This window comes from Bombyx mandarina, chromosome 20 (assembly GCF_030267445.1).
Source record: "Bombyx mandarina strain Sakado chromosome 20, ASM3026744v2".
Lineage (NCBI taxonomy): Eukaryota > Metazoa > Arthropoda > Insecta > Lepidoptera > Bombycidae > Bombyx > Bombyx mandarina.
This window is the reverse complement of record NC_143226.1, coordinates 7,942,239-7,964,988: the sequence shown is the minus strand read 5'-3', so window position 1 is coordinate 7,964,988 and position 22,750 is coordinate 7,942,239. Positions and strand designations below refer to the sequence as shown.

Genomic DNA, 22,750 nt, shown 5'->3' with positions numbered 1-22,750 from the left:
CAGGAAGCGTCTCTCGACTCGCTCCGGTAGCGTGCGCGGTCCTCGCCCGCGACTACACACAAGTGACGTAGTCAACCACACACACGGTCGGCGTGTGCCACTTGTGTTTGTCCCTAGTTCTAATACCTAAATTATTTGTGACCGATCAAGATTCAATTTCGGACAACACAAACCTATTTTATAATTTATAGTCTTGTTTATATTCCTTTGACGGAAGCGACTGCTTTAACGATATGAATCACGTGTTTGAACGATTATCTCCTACTAAAAGTTAGAATTTTAGTGCAGTTTCCATTGCTTCTTTGGTTCGGATAATATTATTATATTAAAATATTGGGTCCAGAGCTTCAAAAACGAACTAGATTTTAAGCTGTTTCGGTTATGAGTATCGAGTATTTTATATTTGATATCTGATGGCACTGTCGCGTCATGTAAAGATAGTTCCAAAGAAGCGGTCGAGCGGTGAACTTAAATCTAAAATTTATATTAAATTCTATGTTGCTCAAAAATCACCTGTGAACGAACGCCGATACAAAAAATCAAAAACACACTGAACTGGTCGGGGACGCGAGACCGTGTGGAGCGCTTCGTGATTTGTCGGCGCCGCTCGGAGCCGCTTCAGAAAGCCAATCGCGGCACACTTATTTTTTCGTTACGTTTCATTCCGTTTCACCGAGTTTAAAATCACAACGATCCCAAAGAAGTTTCACTTCAAAAATTCTAAGTATCATAATATATTACTTCAAAAATGTTTCGTTTCTTTAAAATGACTCTCAATATGTATAAAATAATAATACAATTAATTTGACGTTCCATTCTTTATTGAGATATAGTTTATTTTGTTTCGTGGTATCGCTTACTGAATTTAATATCACAAGACAAGACCACAACACAAGACTCGATCTGAAGCTGTAGGATCTTGAAGTGGATACACGTCAGTAAGGATCTCAAATTAACGACATCGTTTTCTTGTGACATTAGTGAATTCAGTAAACGCTAAGTATCTATACTAAATAAGTTATTTTTGATTTAAAATATAAAGGCGTCCCTCGTATAAAACGGGAGTTGTAAAACATTTGTATCGATATAACACGGTACACGGCTTTTTATTTTTATTATTATTATATTTGAAGGCTTCGTATAACACGGTTTCGATATAACAAAGGCTAGGCTTCGATCTTAGATTGTAAACCTTGTTTTGTATAACACGATTTCGATATAGCACGATACGGATCGTGTTATATGAGTACGAGGGAGGCCTGTGTTTGAAAACGTCAAATTTATTAGCGTAAAGTCACAGCTCAGTGGCCGCTGTCTCGATTATAGTCGATGTGGACGTGTCCGTTCCTGATGTGGCCCCGGACGACCTCACTCGGAGTGCCTCAACGTTGGAAGGTTGGTTTTGTCCCTCCGTGACACCCGTTTGCCTTATTTTTTAATAGAATTTCTTTGATTTGATTAGCGAGCGCGTATCTGATAGACGCTGGCCATGTTTTTAAAACATTTTATAGATTTACTAGTGTAACATTAGTATTATTGTATCAATTTGATGTTACTTCATTGGAGTATTATTAAACTAGCTTGATCCTTTAGGATAATCATGAAGATGTTAGCTTTATAGTGTAGTATACGTGTGTTTATAAAGTATTCATCGTTCGTGTTTAATGTTTAGTACCCAGGGTCCAATAAAAAACACCAAACTCATCCCTCACCCTTGGACTGTCCTGGCGAATCCCGGTCCATCAGCAGTAGAGGCGTAGATGAGCTTACATTAAATTTAGGCGAAAGATAGTGTTTGATCAAAAATCAAGTTATGGATCCGTAATTATCGCAATGATCGCGATCGAGCAGGGAATCGACAATAAGAAATTATGACGAATTAAATTCACAGATGCGAATTTGTTTTGCTAATGTACAAGTCTGATTGCAACTAGCGTTGAAAGCGATGGCTGATCTACTGCTGTGTCCTTCCTTTATTATATCTCCAGCACACATCCTTATTTCTCACCCCTTCCCTCCCAACTAACGTTTCATGTTACTAATAATATAGAATATAATCTGGTCATGAATTAAACACAAATTAAGAGTAATCTCATAGCGGAAACTGACAAACACTAGTTAAAAAAAAAGAAAATCGAATTAGTACCGTGCAACTGGCGATGTTCAAAGCATGAAACGCTTCAAGGATATTTTATTTAATCCCTTATTAAACCACGCCCTACATCCTTTAGGACCATTAGAGCAGTATATATTTATATTTTGTAATCCAATGTGTAGTGTAGGCTTAGTATACCTGATATCAGAGTCACAATCTCCAAGATGCAAGGTTTTAAACTGAAAGATACTTAATGATACTTGCAACGATTGAATATACTCACTCAGAGACTGCTCAACTCAACATTTACTGGTCTTTGCATTCTTCAAGGACATCTATGAAGGATTTCGTTTCAAAATCCATTGTCTTGGCGATTGTGAAATTAACTTTAACATTTTTATAAACATTATAGTCGTAACGTTTGATCGCGAATACAGTATCAGAGTTCTAAGGTCGGTGGTACTCAACTAAGATCATTGAAACAATACAGAGAACGGGTCGTGTTTCTGATCACGATGACCTTATTCGTGAGCTACATTGAACACTTGTTAGCCTTCGAAAGCACGTATATAAAGTAGTGTTAAGTCGTTATGATAAGTTGCGGAAAGCCCGTGAAGCTACACTCAGTGGCTTTTAAATTTCCCATGTGCATTCTCACAGATGCTAAACAGTTAGTAAGCCATATTACACGTCTAAACCTGAAGATTCGTTAATTCCTACAACAATAATTAAAATCACATAGCTTGACTCCTGGCGTTCCTTCGCCACAAAGCCCGCGCGTCCTCGACATGAGAGTCCCAAAGGCTCCAGATTGCCAAGTGGTTTTTCAATGCAAGGAAACTTCCATTGCCATTTTCATGCCGTCTGCTTTTTAACCAAGAACCAGCTCACGATCCGTCATCGTCGAGATGTCGCAGAAATTACCATACTCAGTAGATACCTAATTAATTTAGACTACTAGTAATTTAAACTACTTTTCTGGCTTAATTTATCGTTTATTATTTCTCTAATATTATAAATAAGACGGTGGTTAACATAAAATTCAATAACGAATAACCACTCTGTCATCTGACCACAACAGCCTTAGCGGATTAGACCCGTTGAAAATAATAAACGCGATATTAATTACCATATCATTAAATTTAGTAATTATTTCGGCGACACGCTAAAACCGAATGATATAATATACATTTTGCATTAATACCTTTTCCATATAGTTTTAATCGAACAACCGACCTTATAGCTCTGGTAAACAAAATAAAATTATTTCTATGTATTACGACGGTGAAGCTTCTAGTGAACAGTGACCAGCACAAACTGTATCTATACAGTTTCATTCTTTCTTATCACATACTCGACATAGTTGAATAAAATGGCCGCAATATATAAAGACATTTCCATTAAAAACTTAATCAATATAACTATTAACATATCTAATATACAATTTATTTCTGAAAGTTAGCGCACAAAAATAAATCAAAAAGATGTATCAACATTTTTGCATTTGGCAACATTGACGCCACTTAAACAATGTTTACTGAGTGACGAACTGTGTTTTATGTACTTGCTTTTAAGAACTATTTTAGTTTGAATGCTCAGTGAGAAGTGTACTTGTGACTTTTTTCATATCTGAACTCCAAAATGAATTGAAAATAAAAACTTCACGTAAGAAGCCCAAAAATGACGCTCTGAGGACTCCATGGTCAGATTCAAAATTATTTTGATACATTGATTCAGTGTAATAATACTCAAGTGATATAGATGTAGATTTTGTAAAAATGAACCCACTGAGTTTCTCGCTGGATCTTCTCAGTGGGTGGCGATTCCAATCCGGTAGAAGATTCTGCAAAGCACTGCTCTTGCTACGGCTAGTGTTAGCTAGTTCTCCAGCAATAAATAACAATAACAATAATCCTTCCCACGTGAGCATTTCAACTAAAATGGTTTTCAAATACTATTAGATATTTATGTATTATCCTTTATTTAAAGTCGGGGAGAGTGCCAAATATTTAAAGAACTAGAATATGCGTAAGATTCAATTATAATTTTCAATTACTCATTATATATAATAAACATAACTAGATATACATAATAAACACAAATATAAACACTTTGTTTAAAGTAATTAGTTCATTTGCTGTTGGCAGGCTGTATTGTTAGACCAGCACGATGCATATTTTTGCCACGAAGCTATACTGCAAACTTGACACTTTAACCTCATGTTTCAAGACGGGTGACGGCATCCGGTTTATAAAAATTCTGTGGGCTCTGGTAAACACTTACCACCGAGCGAGCCGCGAGCTTGGCCGCCCAGTTATGCAATAAATGTGAAAGAAAAAAAACAGCGGGCACTTTATTGCACTGATTGTAACTTAATAAGTAAGTTTACTGAGACGATTGATTTGATTGAATGCATTGTAATAATATGAATGATTTTTTTTTGCTGGCGTTAAGTAGTTACTGGTGCCCATAGACATCTACAACGTAAATCTCGTCACCCATCTTGAGATATACGTTCTAAGGTCTCAAGTATAGTTAGAAATAATTGATTCACACATGATTCACACTATAAAAGTGATTTCTTGTTAGTTTCTCCGGTTGTTTAAATATTTAGCACTCGCTCAACTCAACGCTGTGTGTTTAAGCTCTTCTAAATAAAATGGTGGGTTTCTGCGTTTTCAATGTAATTTCATAGTTGAGTGTGTTATATTATAGCGTTATATCAATTGAATTTGTATTTGTTTGTCGTCTGAAGTGTAATGTTTCGAGAAATATTAAATGATGTTTTATTAAATAAAGGAATTATTTGATTTTATTTACAAAAAAAAACATTTAATCTAGTATCCACAGCGATAATACACAGGGGGATCGAATTAGACTTATATGAACAGTAGGTACAGAAGATCCCGCGCCCTCTCGTGACCGAGGACCGACATACACTGTGTTCAATGGATGGAGGGGTCGGAGGGATGGAGGGCGCAACAGAATAATATAACAGACTAATATTTTTGCATAAATTTAATTTAATCTATAATAAAAGTCCAATTTCATTTAACAATTTGTACTTTTTTATAAATATAGTAAAGTGTAATTATTAATCGATAAGTAAGTCGAGAGCTTAGATTATTTCAATTGTTAAGCGGTAAGCGCAATGTTAGACAAGTCCCCTGAAGTCGTGGTCTCGCGACCGACATAGGTCCGTTAACATCACATTATTACATCTCAAGGGTTTGGCTTCTCGCATTAGATTCTTTGACACCCTGCCTCAAGACGAGCAGAGCATAAATTGTATCTGCCCCTATAGACAAATATTTCTTGACATATTTGAGGTACTGGACACGGTGGTAGATTATTAATATAATTAATTGAGACACCGCTTTCATCCAACTGTGAAACTCTCCCTGAATGAGGTTTGAGGTGAAGTTGGAAAAAGTCCTTAGAAGTAGTTGGCAACTGTACTACTGACAACAGTAGGCCACGCTCAACCCGGTGGGTTAATTTCTTTCGGGAGCAGATGTTGTTCCAATTATTGTAAAACAGAGCCATCTCTTGGTAGTTCCGTAAACCACTACGGCAGCAGCAGGTTAAAACGTCTCGTTGTCAAACCACTGCCACATCCTGGGCTTGGTGAAGTCCAACTCGTACTCTTCGCATCTCTGGCCAGTGATACTGCAACACATCAACTATCTATATATTGACCTGCTAAAAGCAAATCAACTTGTTCACGATCGAAAATAGAAATGTCCAATTAAGGCTCAGTCATGCGTTTATACTGTGAGATTTTTTTATTGTATGCAATGGTCGTCTATCACTCACCGCGTCCTCCTCGCGCACCTCACGATAGGGTGAGCCCGCCTGAAGCACTGCGGCCCCAGCACGTTGAAGTACGTCAGCCCTATCTGGGCCGACACCAGCGAGTTGGTGCGCCTCAGACACTCCCGGAACTTCACGTCGCAGCTGCAGTGCGACCTGTGAAATAATGTGGAATAATGTTCATCAGTTAGTCGATATTTTGTAGTGGCTCCGTCCCAGGCCGCGGGGGCCAGGAGCGTGGGAGCTGGGGGTGGTGGCACAGCTGTCCGTGAACCGGAACGTCGCTGTCACTACAGTTTGGTGCCGGCACGTGGGTGCTTCTCAAACTTTACTAAGCACAAAGCTGTAGATTGTGGAATGTTTCGGTTTTTAATGTGGTTAGTACGAGTGCGAATTCAGACACGTTTCCCGCAAACGCGAACGAATTGCGTGATTCCTCAGCAGGAATTAAGAAAGACAACGTTCTGCTCAAGATCGAAGCTGGGCAAGGTGTACTGGTACCCTGCATATTACTGCCGCTAAGCAATCATGTGTTCTTGTTTGGACGCAGTTTTACAACACAATCGCGATTTCAAACTCATCATCCGCGGTGGGTGCTGGCATTCGCAGTGGGTTCTTCGAAACATCTCTTACCTATCTTGACAAATAACGCCTAACTAACAGCTGTCATACCCGATCCTGTAGATCGAATGGTAAACAGTCGACGTCGCCTAAAACACGTCATTACGGATCCTCCCAATCCGGTGGTAGATTCTGCGAAGCACAGCTCTTGCTAGGGTCAGTGTTAGCATCACTCCGGCTTGAGCCCCGTGAGCTCACCTACTAGCTAAGGTTACGCTGAAATAGCCTCTCAAGGCTATCAGCTTAGGTAGGAAAAAAAAATTAACAGCAGAGGCTCCATGAAACCAGAGTCGAGCGCCCGAACTATCTCGTCAATAATTACCGGATAGGTCTTGTAAGTTCTAAAGGGATAATAGAATTGATATAGACGACAAAATTCAAAGACCAGCTGAAGACAGGTTCTCGAATACCCGTCAGGTACGTTCGCACCGGCCACGTAACAGCTATGTTACATAACGGAGCGACGAGAAAGTGAAACATTAGAACCGTTTACTTCTTACTGCTGATTGTACAAACTGAATTAAATTGAGGATAATTCAATGGCAATGGAGCCCGGCGTGTGAGTGCGTCAGACCGGAGATAAACCTCAATAGCCCCCGACCCTGCGAGCAGCAACGCATCGCTTTTCTAACTGCATTCAAAATTGAGTTAACTTTTACGCTAGCGAGAACGTTAAAAAACTCGCACTTAGCACACAGGGCTCTCAAAGGCTCAGGGCTCTCTAACAAAAATATTGAAGAGCAACGTGAGCTGCCGTGAATTATGCAATACTTCCTAACAGCACGAGACAATGCGGTATCTTGCGAGGTGATGCGCTTAAAAGATTATTCGTATGACCGCTGTCTCCTCGCCGCACGCATTTGTGTAACTTTTTTTTTTTGCTTAGATGTGTGGACGAGCTCACAGCTCACCTAGTGTTGAGTGGTTACTGGAGCCCATAGACATTTACAACGACGTAAATGCGCCACCCACCTTGAGATATAAATTGCAAGGTCTCAGTATAGTTACAACGGCTGCCCCGCCCTTCAAACCGAAACGGATTACTGCTTCACGGCAGAAATTGGCGGGGTGGTGGTACCTACCCGTGCGGACTCACATGAGATCCTACCACCAGTAAAAATTGTATTGTACAATATTCAAAATAAAACGTACCATTTCAGTGAATTTAATATGTTGCTATCACACAAACTCTACCAGAGAAGCTTGCATGTAGAGACGTAAATATGTAATATAACAGAATACGCCACAATTTATTTGCTTCTATTTGATTATGTCTTGGAGCACGCGGTAGTATTATCACGCAGTCACATTTATTACTGACTCAGAATTATTTAGCACAATTCATATACTGTCTTCTCAAAATAAGGTGTAGAGTTTCCCTTTTGAAGAGTTTTGCTAGGGGACTATTTATGTAATCGATATTAAGATAAACATTTATAAACGCCTAAAAGAATTTGAATAATCAACACATCCGCATCGGCAATACCACTTCCAGGAATAAGCAGAAAATAGTATTAATTTGCTGAATGTTTCCAGTCGGTTCGTAGCTCTGGGAATTAAAAAGTAACTAATTACGGTAGTAAGTCCTTAAGATTAAGTTATTTATACGTAGCTGTCACTTTACTAGAGTTATTTAAGACATTTGGAATACAAATATAAGAACCATATAACTTTTACGTAAGGTTTTGTTATAAATAACTCAAATAAATTACTATATGTAGGTAGGTGTCTTGCGTCACGCGTCACCCGAGGACATTGACCTCTTATATGAACTAATATTACGTTGCGTTCAATTAAAATAACCTTCGTATAATTAATTAATTACGTTTTATTTTAATTGGATCGTCTTTAACCCCACCCTAGAGTCACCTTCTTACTAAGAGCGGCTGTCGAACAGAACTGACCTTGTGAAGAGTCCGGTGTTGGTCAGGCCGTACTTAGATTCTCCAGCTTTGATGTACAGCTTGCAGGCGTCGTGCTGCCGACAGCACGTGTCCGTGAAAAAGAAGAGGCCAAGGTCACCAGAGCGCGCGGCCGCAGACCTTCCGTCACCGCACCACACCGTCCCTGCCAGGGGATGCGGTTGCTTATACAAACCCATGGAAGCGGAGATTTTTTTTTTTTATGCTTAGATGGGTGGACGAGCTCACAGCCCACCTGATGTTAAGTGGTTACTGGAGCCCATAGACATCTACAACGTAAATGCGCCACCCATCTTGAGATATAAGTTCAAAGGTCTCAAGTATAGTTACAACGGCTGCCCCACCCTTCAAACCGAAACGCATTACTGCTTCACGGCAGAAATAGGCAGGGTGGTGGTACCTACGCGCGGACTCGCAAGAGGTCCTACCACCAATAGGAGACAGTAGAGTTGCGACTGCGCGAAATTCTTGTGTGAAATTGAAACAAGATTGAAAACTGTAAAATTGGGAGTCGTCGTGGCCTAAAGGTTGAGACGCCAGGTACATTCGTATCGCGACTGTGACCATCTTCTAATCCCATAAACAGGTCCATTTGCCTTCCTTCCTTACTTCCACGATGAAGGAATAGGTAGTAGTGAAACCAAACCCGCATAAATTATGACTTGCGTAATTACTGGTGGTAGGAGGTCTCATGAGCCCACGCGGGTAGATACCACTGCCTTGCTTATTTCTACGGCGAAGCTACTGCTTTGCATTACTATGCATTCCTGTTTGAAGGGAAAAACAAATAGCATCCCAAGGAGTCGCGCACGTCACGAACATATCTATAAGATCCTCCAACCAATGCCCATCAGGTGAACGCTACCCTCCTAGATCAACAAGAAACAAGCCGTTTAAGTCTCACACCGAACATATTCCCTGTAAAGTATGTAACCGCCACTCACCTGGATAGATAGCTTGCACCCGATCCTTGAAAGTATCGACAAGTGAGTTGGCAACGTTGGCAACACTGGTCACTCCTGATGCTAAACTGGAAACGAATCCTCGATCTGTGTCCAGAGATCCTATATCTCTAGCTCCAGCCATCAGCTGACTGAGTGGTCTCGAGATACCTGTTGATATCGTTTTGATGATGCCCCGGGTGAATTGACCTGAAAACATTAATCCTATAAGTTACATATGTGGTGTTAGGCCAGGTCTTGAGCCAACACGGATACACCAAGCATCCTAGTTCTGTCCTGTCAGATGAAGCGTACCAGTGCGAAGATTAACTACATTAGATAATATTCTAATACAACTAACTTTGACTTCAAGATGGAAAGCAATTTGAATTACATACAGCTACATATTATCATTACGTCTAGGTATTGGATTTGGAATACAGTTTTAACATGTAGTTAGAAAATATACATTACCTCACATTAGTCACCAAGATTGACTAATAAACTAATTTACCTTCATGCTCTAAATAGTACATTTATCGAGACACCAACCTATGCCACCATTCTCCTCTTTACTCCTCAGCCGCTCAGATTCTAAAGCTTCGCTCTGCCTCTGCATTCTCTTAAACAAGTCGAAAACGCTCTTCGGGACAACCCTTTCTGCTACAGTCTCTACTACACTCTCCACAACGCTCCCTGCAAGTCCAAATATAACTGATAATGCATCGGTCCTTGGAGCCGTAGTAGGAACAACATCTTTAGTATCATAATAATCATCTGGAACTTCTATTTCTTCTTCGGCGTCTAATTCTGTAAATATTGGTACATCTGCATCGGTTTCTCTACTTTCATCTATTTTGCTTTCATTCGTTTTTTTCATTTCCAATTTTGTTGTGTTTAAAAGCTCAAAATTAATATCTGTTACATTAAAATTAGTATCTTCTGTACTATTAATCACTGAATCTTCTGTAGATTTATAAATTTCAGTTAGCGCTTTAGAATTGTTGTAATTTTCTTTAGATATTTGTTCTATGAGCGTCGTTTCATCAAAGCTCTCAGTTGAAACATTAACTTCATCACTTTCCGAAGTAACCTCACTTGTTGTTTCAAACGGAAATTTAGTAGTTTCATTGTTGAGATGTACTTCTACTTCCTTCGAAATTTCTGGAGCGGTATTTTTCTCTTGTTCAATAATTTCTATTTTTTCAATAGTTGTAGTTTCAGGGTAGTCTGTAGAAACAGGTAATGTTATTGAGTCTGTTATTGTTATATTAGGCACTCTTGCGGTTGTGGACAACGGAATAACAGTCAAATCTTGTTCTGTAGTACTTTCAATAATACTTATCAACGTATTCTCAGTTGTAGTAATTAGTTCCAGTGGGATCACTCTGTAATCTTCTGTAGTAGTAGCATCGTTATTTCTTATATTCTTTGCTTTATTTTTACTTTCGAATATTTTTTCGCCAATGTCATTAACAATAGTGTATCTGTGTGTTTTTTTATTGAAATATTCGTCATCGTGCCACGACGTTATACCGTACTTTTTGTTGAATTTGAATGTGTTGTCTTCTTCGAAATCAATTATGTTATTATCCAAATTATCGTCGTTCGTTTTGGCATTTGCAGTCATCTGAAAGGATCTAGCTTCGGTCCTTGTTATGCTCACAATTAAAAGAATTGATAAATAAAAATCAATCAACTTTTTTCTGGCTGGATGATACATTTTTCGGATATCTAAAACAAAATAATAAGTTTGTACTGGAGTATCAGTATAGGAGTTGTATAAAGTCGCAAAATCTTTGCTTTGGGTTGTAAGTACCCAGATAGTTCACTGGAATAGTTCACTGGAACTATCTGGGTACTTACAACCCAAAGCAAAGATTTTGCGACTTTATACATTTTTTATAGATATAGTCATAATTCAGCTATCTATGTTCAACATCACAAACGTCAATTAATAGCTTAACAGTTAAATCATCATACCGGCTTTTAATAGGCTAAGAGTGTACGAAGCAAGGAATAAAACCCTGAACCTTATAGACACAAGACCTGGAGAGACTGGAGAAATATGATTAATGACTATAATATGATAATATTAAATATTTATGATTGCTGTATTAAGCAGACAAGCTGAAGGACTCTCTGGTATCAAGCGGCAACTCAGTAAATCAAGAAATGAAATGATATTCTGTGTGCTAGTGCGAGTTTTTTAACGTTCAACACTGCCCCTAGCGGTAAACGTAGGCAAACGTTCCAACTTACAACTCTAACGCATACAAACGCATACGAGTTAACTTTTACGCTATCGAGAACGTTAAAAAACTCGCACTGAGCACACAGGTGTCAATTGCTTTAATGGCGATCTTCAGAGTTTTTCTGGCGCTCAGCTGCTAAGCGGCTCTGAACACACGACAGTTATAATATTAAAAAGTATGGGTTGCTTTTCAGGATATTATCAATATAACTCTTCTACTCATCTGTTCATAAAATATGTATAACTACTGATACCCTTCGCTTTTTTTACAATAAAATATTTTTTACTTACACTATTTTTAATTTAAATTTATTAAAATCTATTTTCTATTTTTTAGTTGAATCTTCGATAAAAGCGTATTTTGTTTTGTTTTTTTTAAACTATTATTTTTTTAGTTGAATTTCAATTTTTTAAATTTTTTTTCCTAAATACGTATACCAAATTTCGAGTTAATCCGACGTTTTGAAGGAGGTCAAAATCATGTTCAAAGATTCCGTTACATACTAACATACATACATACGTCTGAAGCTAATAAAAGCGTATTAATAAAGACTCCGGTCCCCCCCATGTTGTGTCATTGTAAAGATTGATTGGCAAACTAAATGTCATTGACCTCGTCGTTGTTGACGCTCAAGTGTCAGGGTATGAGCGGAGCATTTACGAAATTTTTAAACTAATTTCGTAAAACATTACATGTGTCGAAAATGCTTACCCACTGCTGTCCTGAAGCAATTACATTCGGGATAAATGATGGAAGCCTACGTTCTCTACTCCTATGTACTTATCCACTTTAATTGGTTTATTGGTCACTTTGAGACACGAGGATGAAGATAGCTGCCCTACTATTCAACATACTGGACAGTTACCCGTGGGGGTTACAATACGCCCTAAAATCCAAGGATAAAATTAGGAAGACGGGTAGGAATTTTAATTTGAATTTTAAACATCGTCACGGCTAAGCGGAAGTAAGCAGCGGCTAGGGATGGCAGATTATTATCCAGTTAATCTCGCGTTTTTTTAATGGATAGTTAGGACAATATTCAAAAGTCGCCCAATAACAACCTAATCGTCCGTAGCCACGAAAACTGACGTATTGCAAACGTCGGTAATAATATAATGACAATAAAAGACGCGCAATTAAACCGTAATAGCAGTTTATTATCTACATGATAATATGTGAAGCAAAAACTTTGTATCCCTTTTTACGAAAATTGCGCGGACGGAGGAATATGAAATTTCCCACACTTATAGAGAGTACTATAGAGAAGGAGTGCAGAAAGTTAATTTTTTTTTAAACTAAAATCACAACACTGTCGTGTATTTGACAGACACACGCATGCATACTATTTGTTTATTGTCAAACTTTTCTTATTGCTTATAGTCTGTGGTCAAACTGAGAATAGATTAAATATTGTTTGTCTTCTATACTAATATTATAAAGAGGAAAGATTTGTTTGTTTGTTTGTTTCGAATAGGCTCCGAGACTACTGGACCGATTTGAAAAATTCTTTTTCCATTAGAAGCCGACATTGTCCCTGATGAACATAGGCTACTTTTTTAATTATTTTTTTATTTTTTTTTTTTGGTTTCATGTGTGTTTTAATGTTTCCGAAGCGAAGCGAGGGCGGGTCGCTAGTTATTAATATTTGTCTAAAGTGTAGTCTTGGCGAAATCTGTAATTATCTATATCTATACTAATATTATAAAGAGGAAAGATTTGTTTGTTTGTTTGTTTCGAATAGGCTCCGAAACTACTGGACCGATTTGAAAAATTCTTTTTCCATTAGAAGCCGACATTGTCCCTGATGAACATAGGCTACTTTTTTTATTTTTTTTTTATTTTTATTTTTTTGTTTCATGTGTGTTTTAATGTTTCCGAAGCGAAGCGAGGGCGGGTCGCTAGTTATTAATATTTGTCTAAAGTGTAGTCTTGGCGAAATCTGTAATTATCTATACTAATATTATAAAGAGGAAAGATTTGTTTGTTTGTTTGTTTCGAATAGGCTCCGAAACTACTGGACCGATTTGAAAAATTCTTTTTCCATTAGAAGCCGACATTGTCCCTGATGAACATAGGCTACTTTTTTAATTTTTTTTTAATTTTTTTTTTGGTTTCATGTGTGTTTTAATGTTTCCGAAGCGAAGCGAGGGCGGGTCGCTAGTAGAAGTATAAAAATAATAGTCGAATTTCGACTACCGGGGGACTAGTTATCTTATTTAATTTGTATTAACGACTCGCGGTAACCGTAAGAAAATACCGAATCTATATATTAATACGTGAAGCAAAAACTTTGTATCCCTTTTTACGAAAATTGCGCGGACGGAGGAGTATGAAATTTTCCACACTTATAGAGAATTTAGAGAAGAAGTGCACAATGCTAATATTTTTTTAACATAATGCCTAAAAGATACATTAAATCAATAAATAAAACATTACACACACTACATACCATCTATTTGACGCACACACGCATGCATACTATTTATTGTCAAACTTTTGTTCTTGACGTCTGTGGTCAAATTCAGTATAGATTAATTATTGTTTGTCTTTATTAATATTTTTCTACAGTATAGTCTTGGCGTTGAAAATACAATTATAATAGTGTACAAACTTACAATTCTAATTAATTATAGTCGAATTTCGACTACTGCGGGACCTCTAGTTATTATTAATCTAGGTACTTCTGACCCTGGCTTCGTCACATATTCCCTTACTGTGTACCCTATACCGGGAAGATCACCGCGAAGCGAGGTCAGCTCAGTGTTAGTACTGACAGCTAACAGCCAAGAATTCACGGTTTGACATTGTTAATGATACGGACGATAGTTCCATAAAAAAACATAGCTGCTATTGCGTGGATTGTGTCATAAGCCCAAAACTAATGAGAGACGTCTCCACTTAGAATCACTTACCGCTACGGTCTTACACTTATATTAGTTTAGCAATATACGCGAATACATTAAGTAACAGCTACTCTAGACGGTAAGTGCGTAAATGCTATAATACTCGAGATTGAGGCCACATTGTTCTGAGCAATACGAATGCTAAATATAAAATAACTAACTGGATTCTCTTCGGTTGTCGCGACTCGTAGGCACTATACTGTGTGCTTAGTTCGAGTTTTTTAACGTTCTCGATAGCGTAAAAGTTAACTCAAATTTGTATGAAGTTGGAACAGCGCCCCTAGCGGCAAATGTAGGTAAACGTTCCAAGTGCATACAAATTTACAATATCGAGAACTTTAAAAAACACGCACTAAGCACAGAAGCTGGTTGTCATTTGAAGGAAGGGCTACCCAAACTCAAGGAATGGCGCATTTTTTTATTAAATAAGCCGACAAAAACAGCAATTAAAATTAATATTGGATAGGGATTAAAATTGGACAGGGTTAAAATTCAGAAAACCTAGTCTACATTAGAAAAATGTTTTTTTTTGTGTTTGAAGGGTTGCTGGTGCCCCGGAGGCCTTTCCAGTTTCACCAGGACAGGCGAGCAAGGGTTCAGCCAGGAGGGGTGGGATTAGCTAACAGCTACCCGAGCACCTCCGAGGGAGACCTAACAACTCAAGATCAGTTGCTTCGCGAATGAATCTACTATCGGATCGGAATCGCGATCCGCTGAGAAGATCCGGCGAGAAACTCAGCGGACTGATGTATGGGTTAGGTTGCACGTCGACCTCTTCTTTGTCGAATTACTCGCGCTGTACCTATCGATTTAAGTTTAAATATATATACACATACACATTTAAATACATTATATAGGTTAATGAAGAATCTTGCAGTGTCCCCGCAAGAACTGGCCTCATGATGCCCAAAAAAGGCCCAAGTCTCTGCCGCTTGGCGACGGAGAAACATGTTTCGTCACGTGCCCTATTTATATAATTATAATTTAAGCTCATAATGAGCGAGGCAAGTAGGTTGACAAAAACATTTACGAAACCGCAAACCTTGACATTTATTAAAAAAATATCTGACGAGATCAATGGTGTAATGTTGGATTTTAAGTACTATTTCGTTGTTATTAAGCCGATGTGCAACTATGGAAATGAGGCACGGGGCTATTGCTTAAATAACTCTATCATTTTTAAGTAAATTTGTATTTCGGACGAAAAACCACCATCCACATTGACATATTAGGCCGAAATCTCAATGGTTCGATTCCCACATGGGACAAACACTCGTGTGATGAACAGGTTTGTTTACTCTTTGTTTGGGTGTTCTATATAGTATGTATCTCAATCTCTGGTCCCATAACACAGGGTATCGTAATTTGGGGCCGGAAGACCGTGCGTTATTTGTTCCCAGTTATTTATTGTACAGCGACCGCCCAACCTAACTACTTCGTGGCAGAAATACGCATATACATGGCGGTGATATTTACTCATCCAAATTTTTTTTTGTTTACATTGGTGGACGAGCTCATAGCCTATCTGGTGTTAAGTAGTTACTGCAGCCCGTAGACATCTACAACGTATATACGCCACCCACCTTGAGATATAAAGTTCTAAGGTCTCAGTATAGTTACAACGGCTGCCCCACTCTTCAAGCCGAAACACATTACTGCAGAAATAGGTGGGGCGGTGGTACCTACCCGCGCGGACTCACAAGAGGTCCTACCACCAGTAATTACGCAAATTATAATTTTGCGGGTTTGATTTTTATTACACGATGTTATTCCTTCACCGTGGAAGTCAATCGTGAACAGTTGGTGTTACGTATTTTTCATTACAAAAATTGGTACCCGCCTGCGGGATTCGAACACCGGTGCATCGCTCGATACGAATGAACCGGACGTCTTATCCTTTAGGCCACGACGACTTCAGACGAATTCATACTAAACCACCAGTAATTACGTTAATTGTATTTTTTAAGTCTAATATTCATTGTGGGGGTATTTCGTGAACCTGTGCCGCTGTTGGCTCTGTTAGTCAGCTGGTTTGTGTTATCAGGCCACAAACAACAGCTGTTGCTCTTGGACAACAACAATAGACATAGTCGCTTTATATCGCAACACAACTCAAGTGTTTCCAAACTAAATTCATTTCTTAATCGTATCGTGTGAAACACATATTTGCATGGAAATATTAATTCTGACAATAAAAAGATGGCGCAACATAAAATCTGATAATCCGGTAGATGAATGAGTCGTTTGTAATGAAACCAAAGGCTTTGTCAGAAATATTGTGAAATAGAATAGTTGAATATTATTAAAACTTATTTTACAACTGATATGAAGCCGTTTATTATTCACGACTATTTGACTAGTTTACCTATAGGTTTCCTGTGTGCTCAGTGCGAGTTTTTTAACGCTCTAAATAGCGTAAAAGTTAACTCAAATTTGTATGGAGTTGGACAGCGTTCCTACGTTTGCCGCTAGGGGCGCTGTTTCACTTTTACGTTATCGAGAACGTTAAAAAACTCGCACTAAGCACACTGCTCACGATCGTATGTTTGTTACAGGAAGTAATAACTTAGATTAACTAATAACATAGATTAAGTCAAGTTGATCGTTCGACTCGAACGAAAATAAAAAAATTAAAAAACTTGGAAAGAAGCGGGCGCCCCGAAGAAAGAAGAGAAAAAGAAGGGAGAAAGGATGAAGGGTGAAGAGTGAAGAGAAGAAAGTAGAGATCGTCCCACCCATCACGATTTCATGCCTGCCATCTACCAACCCGCAGCTCAACACCCCTGCCTCGATAGGCAGGGAGTTACATGCCCGAGCAGAGGGGTTTCCCCGAGGCCCGCTCCGCGCCCCCGCAAGGAGACGCGACGACCCCACGAAACCCCTTATTTTATGATGTCACATCGTGGTTTTGTACTCTGTTCCAATTTGTTTAAGAAACAAAACAATAATCCGTACCGAGAGTCGGGACAGTGGTATTAAAAAAACGTCACGATGACTGTCTGTGTGTTTGTTTAATTTGGAACTTCTTTAAATAATTAGTTCACAGACCCCACTTGCGGTACCTACCCGCGCGGACCCGTTTTAGATAAATAACGCCAAGCTTTGCAATACAAAGGTACAGGTTTTGTGAACATGTTTCGGTGGGTAATGACTAGGCTGTGTCCCTGGTATTGGAAACCACTCGCCATCTTGTGGGCCGAAGGCTTGTCTACCTCCAACGGCAGTAAAAAAAAGAAAATGGCTCCGTATTACAGTCACTAATTAATACTAAGCGTTGCTTCAATTTTATATGTTCACGTAATCGAAATAATAAAATAATGCAAATATATGAGTAATTGGATCAACAGTAACTTGCGCTCGTAATAACATGCTTCGTGGTCACGAGGTCGCCGGTTCGGGTTCAGATAAAAATCTTGTAATAAATATGGGCCTTACGTGAAATGTCGATGAAACAGTCCGTGGACCAAACTTTTTTTTATTGCTTAGATGGGTGAACGAGATCACAGCCTATCTGGTGTTAAGTGGTTACTGAAGCCCATAGACATCTACAACGTAAATGCGCCATTAAGGTCTCAGTATAGTATAGTTACAACCCTTCAAACCGAAATGCATTACTACTTCACGGTAAAAATAGGCATATTGTGGTGCCTCTTGAGAGATGCCTATGCCCAGCCGTGGACAAGACTTGTTGATGATACTAATGATATAAGAAGGAGCATGTTGTTGTGTATATAGTTTTTATTACGTGTGAAGAAAAAAATAGAGGACGAAATTTTAAAGAGGAGATTTTTTTTTATTCTATTTTAGTTTTTTTTCTATTTCTTCAATAATTCCGTGCCTTTGGGCAGCTACAGCTAGAACTGAAAATACCAATAACACAATTAAATTTTAAGGTTCATTTCAACAAAAGCACGCCGCTTATTTTCTTTATAAAAATTAGGGACCTATTTAAGAAATTATTATGATTTATTTTGTTTTACGTAAATATACATTATCTTTTAAAATTGATTAACAGTAGAGTATAACTAAAAATAACTATCTTATTTAAGGCATGAGTAGCATAAGCAAACTAACAGAAGTAAAGTAATATAATTATTTATAAAAGCTTACTCAGTAATCAGTATTTATGTAAATACAAAAAATTGTTGCGAAAAAACTTCTGAACTATTGCACAAGCTCACAAAAAGAACGTCTCAATATTAATTTAATTTCACGGAACTATCACTGTCGCACATAATAATACTCTATGCACCACTGTTATTATTGAAAACAATGTTTTAAAACAAAAAAGTACGCGTCGGAGTCAAGTTGCCGCGTAAAATGCAGTGAAATGTCAAAGCAGTGCAATTTGGCGGGAGCTAGCTACAATGGCGGGGGAGAACAGCGCAGTTTTAATTCAATTCACGAAGGTTCCGCTCTCGGGCAAAGTATTTGCATTAAATAATGCCTAATGAAACCGGTGTTACAGTTTACAGAGAATATGTAACAATCCGGATTGAGTGTGGGAGTTTAGTAATTAGCGTTGTGACATAATGGAACTAGTTTTTTTTCTGTGGATAACTCGCGGCTTATCGGAGTTACCTTATAGATATTGCCACTTTAATTCTTACCCATCTTAAAACGTGAGGTGAGAAGTGAGGAATATGAACAGAACTCAATTGAATTATTTGTAACTGCATTTTATTTTACACTTTCGTTCAATAGCTCATGACTTATCTGATGTTAAGCGCCTTGGAATGACATTATAACCTAAAGGCGTATTAAATATCTACCCTGTTTAAGTTCTCAGATTTTACTAGCACGTTATTTTAAATCAATTCATTTCATATCGTCTCCTTTCGTACCATTTTATTTAATTAAATCCCAATTGATTACAACTTCAAATGAATCAACTTTATTTCGTTCCGATCCATGTCATTTTACATAAAATATTGTACCTTCATATTCATTCAAGATTTTATAAACTCGACACTGGTAACAACGGTATCGCAAGAATCCGATTGCCATGCTAAAAAAAGAAGAAATCGCAAATTGAAATCTCCAGGGCTGCCCTAAGTTTCAACCTAAAATATTTCATCACTTCGTGCCTGTCTTAGGTTAGATTGGTGTCCATTTTTACCCGGTTCCAAGATGCTAGCGGTAACTGCTTTTTTTTTGGAGTAAAACGCCCAGGAAAAGAAATATAATAGGCAATATGAAACACTTTAGCTCGCACCAGCCACCGGAAATTGTAAATTTCATTCAAACTATTTTAAACTGCATCATCAAATAATTGTATTATTATATTGTGGTTTAAATCCACTACTAGGAAACTAGATCAAGGGTAAAGGGTGAATGGATTGTTGCCACAGACTACCTTACTGTACGTTGGTGCGAAACATGATTTTAATTTTAAATTATACATTTTTTCTACCTAAATCTACCTGGTTACTGTAAATTTAATATTAATATGCCCATAAACTAAAAAGATCCAACAAATATTATTGTTGAACAAAAGATCTACCTTTTTTTTTATTGCCCTTGTAGGCAGACGCGCACACGGCCCACCTGATGGTGAGTGGTTACCGTCGCCCATGGACTTCAGCAATGCCAGGGGCAGAGCCAAGCCGCTGTCTACCGCTTAATACTCTCCACCAGCCTCGTTTGAAGAAGGACATGTCATAGCGCTCGGGAAGCACCGTGGAGAGGAGCTCATTCCATAGCCGGATGGTACGTGGCAAAAAGACCTCTGGAAACGCACTGTGGATGACCGCAGTGACTCCAAGTAGTATGGATGAACTCTATTCCGATGACGGGCGGTGCGATGGTAAAAACGAGATCAAAACAGTAATTTTATTTAACTCAATACATGGGAGTACTTTATTGTTAGACCGTTTCCGTAGACATCAGAACATGAACGTCGTCCCCTATTTTGCTAGATGTAGTCAAAGTCTTATACTGTACTATGAATGTAGATCCATCCTTCAAATCACAAGGCATGGCTTCTTCCTGTTAGGTATACGCAGGATTGCGTTGACTGCGACCCAGCAAAGTAACACCAGTCGCTACGTCAATCATTTATTTTTATCAATAAAAATGTTACACGATATTATTCTTTCATCGTAGAGGCCTTTCATAAATATATGTGTTATGTACGTATTTACTTTTTTTTAAATTGGTTACTGTCTCCGAGAACTGAACTTTGGCACAGTCCCATCACGAGTCCACCGGGCGCCTTGCCTATTAGGCCCTAGTGATTCAAAACCCTTAATATAAACTTTTTGTCTGTGTGATTGTTTTTAGAGTCCATCTCTAACTCTACTTTAATTTTGTATTTGACACTTTTTCGACCCACTGAACCGAAATAAAGAAATTTCTCGACATTTTCACTCAGTCGAAGTGAGAAGCGAATTAAAACTCAAAAATGGACGTAATGTACCTTAAGGAACTCAAGAATGATTAGCTTCTTCTTGCTTTTATCCCACTACGTGAGGTCGATGCAGCATGTCCTATTTTTTCATTAGGATTCTCCAATATTCTATGTCACGCAGACCATACAAGTCGTTATAGGACGCCTCCTCCTCATATTAGCGTCTTTATTCAATTAAAAAATTTCGGGAGCCTATAGACAAAAATTGTTCGCTTTAATGAAAATTATTGTTGCAGTAGTATTTTTTCCGAATTATTTTATTAAATTTTTCATTTTCGAGAATGGTCTAGATGCTATAACCGAGTCAGAGCTAACGATACCGTGTTCAATATTATTTAAACAGAGTACAGTATTGAAACTTCGACTACACGTGTCACGGTGGTCGGCATTCACATCATCATCAATATAGGTCTGACCTGACTTGAATTTTGCAATTTTTATTTACTTAATTTGTTTGATTGTTTGTTTGACTGGTGGTAGGACCTCTACTGAGTCCGCGCGGGTAGGTACCACCACCCCGCCTATTTCTGCCGTGAAGCAGTAATGCGTTTCGGTTTGAAGAGTGGGGCAGCGTTGTAACTAACTATACTTGAGACCTTAGAACTTATATCTAGAGGTGGGTGGCGCATTTAGGTCGTAGAAGTCTATGGGCTCCAGTAACCACTTAACGGTGGGTTGTGACCTCGTCCATCCATCTAAGCAATAAAAAAAATTGTTAAATTATTGAATGTTAATGAAATGTCGCAGTTGATGAATGTTAAAACATATTATCCCTACCAATGTTTTCAAAAACATAGTCCTAGTCCTAACCGATGACCCAAACTCAACAGGTTTCTCTCTTTTAACTATCAATCAAATTGTTTTTTTTTTTAAAAACACCTTATCAATTTCATATGAAAAAAACACAAAAGACGAAGCGATAAATTGAAGCGATCACCGCATCTCGTTCTCAGCCTTTCACTTTCCGTTTGTATCTGGTTATATCACCATCAAATCGAGCCGAGTGCGTGTGTTTTTGATGACAGTACTGTAATACGACAGAAGCTGATGTTGAATTTGGCAGGCGTGTAATGGACACCTCGCATGGCTGTTCTCAATTAAGTTTGGCTTCATTCAATTTAATTAGTGCTGTTCACATTGCTTTTTAAGCTTTTGTTGGATGAACGAGGTAGTACTGGGTATTATATTAGATAATAGTAAGTACTACCGTAGACCCAGAGGTTTCAATCATTCAAATGGCAATAACCAGCATTATACGACATGTCCTTCTTCAAACGAGACTTGTGGAGAATATTAAGCGGTAGGCAGCGGCTTGGCTCTGCCTCTGGCATTGCTGAAGTCCATGGGTGACAGTAACCACTCACCATCAGGTGGGCCGTATGCTCGTCTGCCTAACTAGGGCAATAAAAAAAAATACAGAATTCAGTGGCGTATAGAACCCTGAGTGTAAACCTTCCCTCTGTTCAATAAGAATAAGGTAACAAATCTCTTAACGGTTACAATAGAACGGAAAGACATTCAAATATATAAATAACTAACCAACAATTACAATTACAGTATATTATAAAGCGGATATTTCAGAACACGAGATCGGATGGTCAAATCCGAGGGTTAATTGAGGCCGGAGCCACCGGACCGCGTTATTGTGACCACACTAATTATAACACACTACTCGGGTATAAAAAAATGTAGTCATATTTTCATTATTTTAACCAATAATTTGCCCGTGCCGTTGCAGTTTATTGCCCTTGTAGGCAGACGAGCATACAGCTCACTTCATGGTGAGTGGTC

General features: G+C 38.4%; 1 protein-coding gene across 2 annotated transcripts; it reads right to left on the bottom strand.

Moving 5' to 3' along the window:
• Positions 1–5,095: 5,095 nt before the first annotated feature.
• Positions 5,096–18,889, bottom strand: LOC114249439 (uncharacterized). Of its 2 annotated transcripts, none has more exons than XM_028183023.2 (6): positions 18,661–18,889; positions 9,945–11,126; positions 9,396–9,602; positions 8,434–8,596; positions 5,912–6,064; positions 5,096–5,764 (listed from the first exon to the last, which is right to left on the bottom strand). In XM_028183023.2, exons 2-6 carry the CDS (start codon positions 11,113–11,115, stop codon positions 5,680–5,682), a joined length of 1,779 nt encoding a protein of 592 aa, XP_028038824.2. In that variant the 5' UTR covers positions 11,116–11,126; positions 18,661–18,889; the 3' UTR covers positions 5,096–5,679. The 2 variants fall into 2 exon arrangements, with proteins under 2 accessions (XP_028038824.2, XP_089592101.1); XM_089735975.1 differs by lacking the exon at positions 18,661–18,889 and adding an exon at positions 12,359–12,477.
• Between the last annotated feature and the right edge of the window lie 3,861 nt (positions 18,890–22,750).

What these genes read in the sequence shown, in the direction of transcription:
- LOC114249439 (XM_028183023.2), bottom strand. Translation starts at nt 11,115, where the DNA reads ATGTATCATCCAGCCAGAAAAAAGTTGATTGATTTTTATTTATCAATT. An exon ending in GGTGCAAGCTATCTATCCAG is followed by an intron (nt 8,597 to 9,395) that starts GTGAGTGGCGGT and finishes ATCCCCTGGCAG; the next exon opens with GGACGGTGTGGTGCGGTGAC. An exon ending in AACACCGGACTCTTCACAAG is followed by an intron (nt 6,065 to 8,433) that starts GTCAGTTCTGTT and finishes ATTATTTCACAG; the next exon opens with GTCGCACTGCAGCTGCGACG.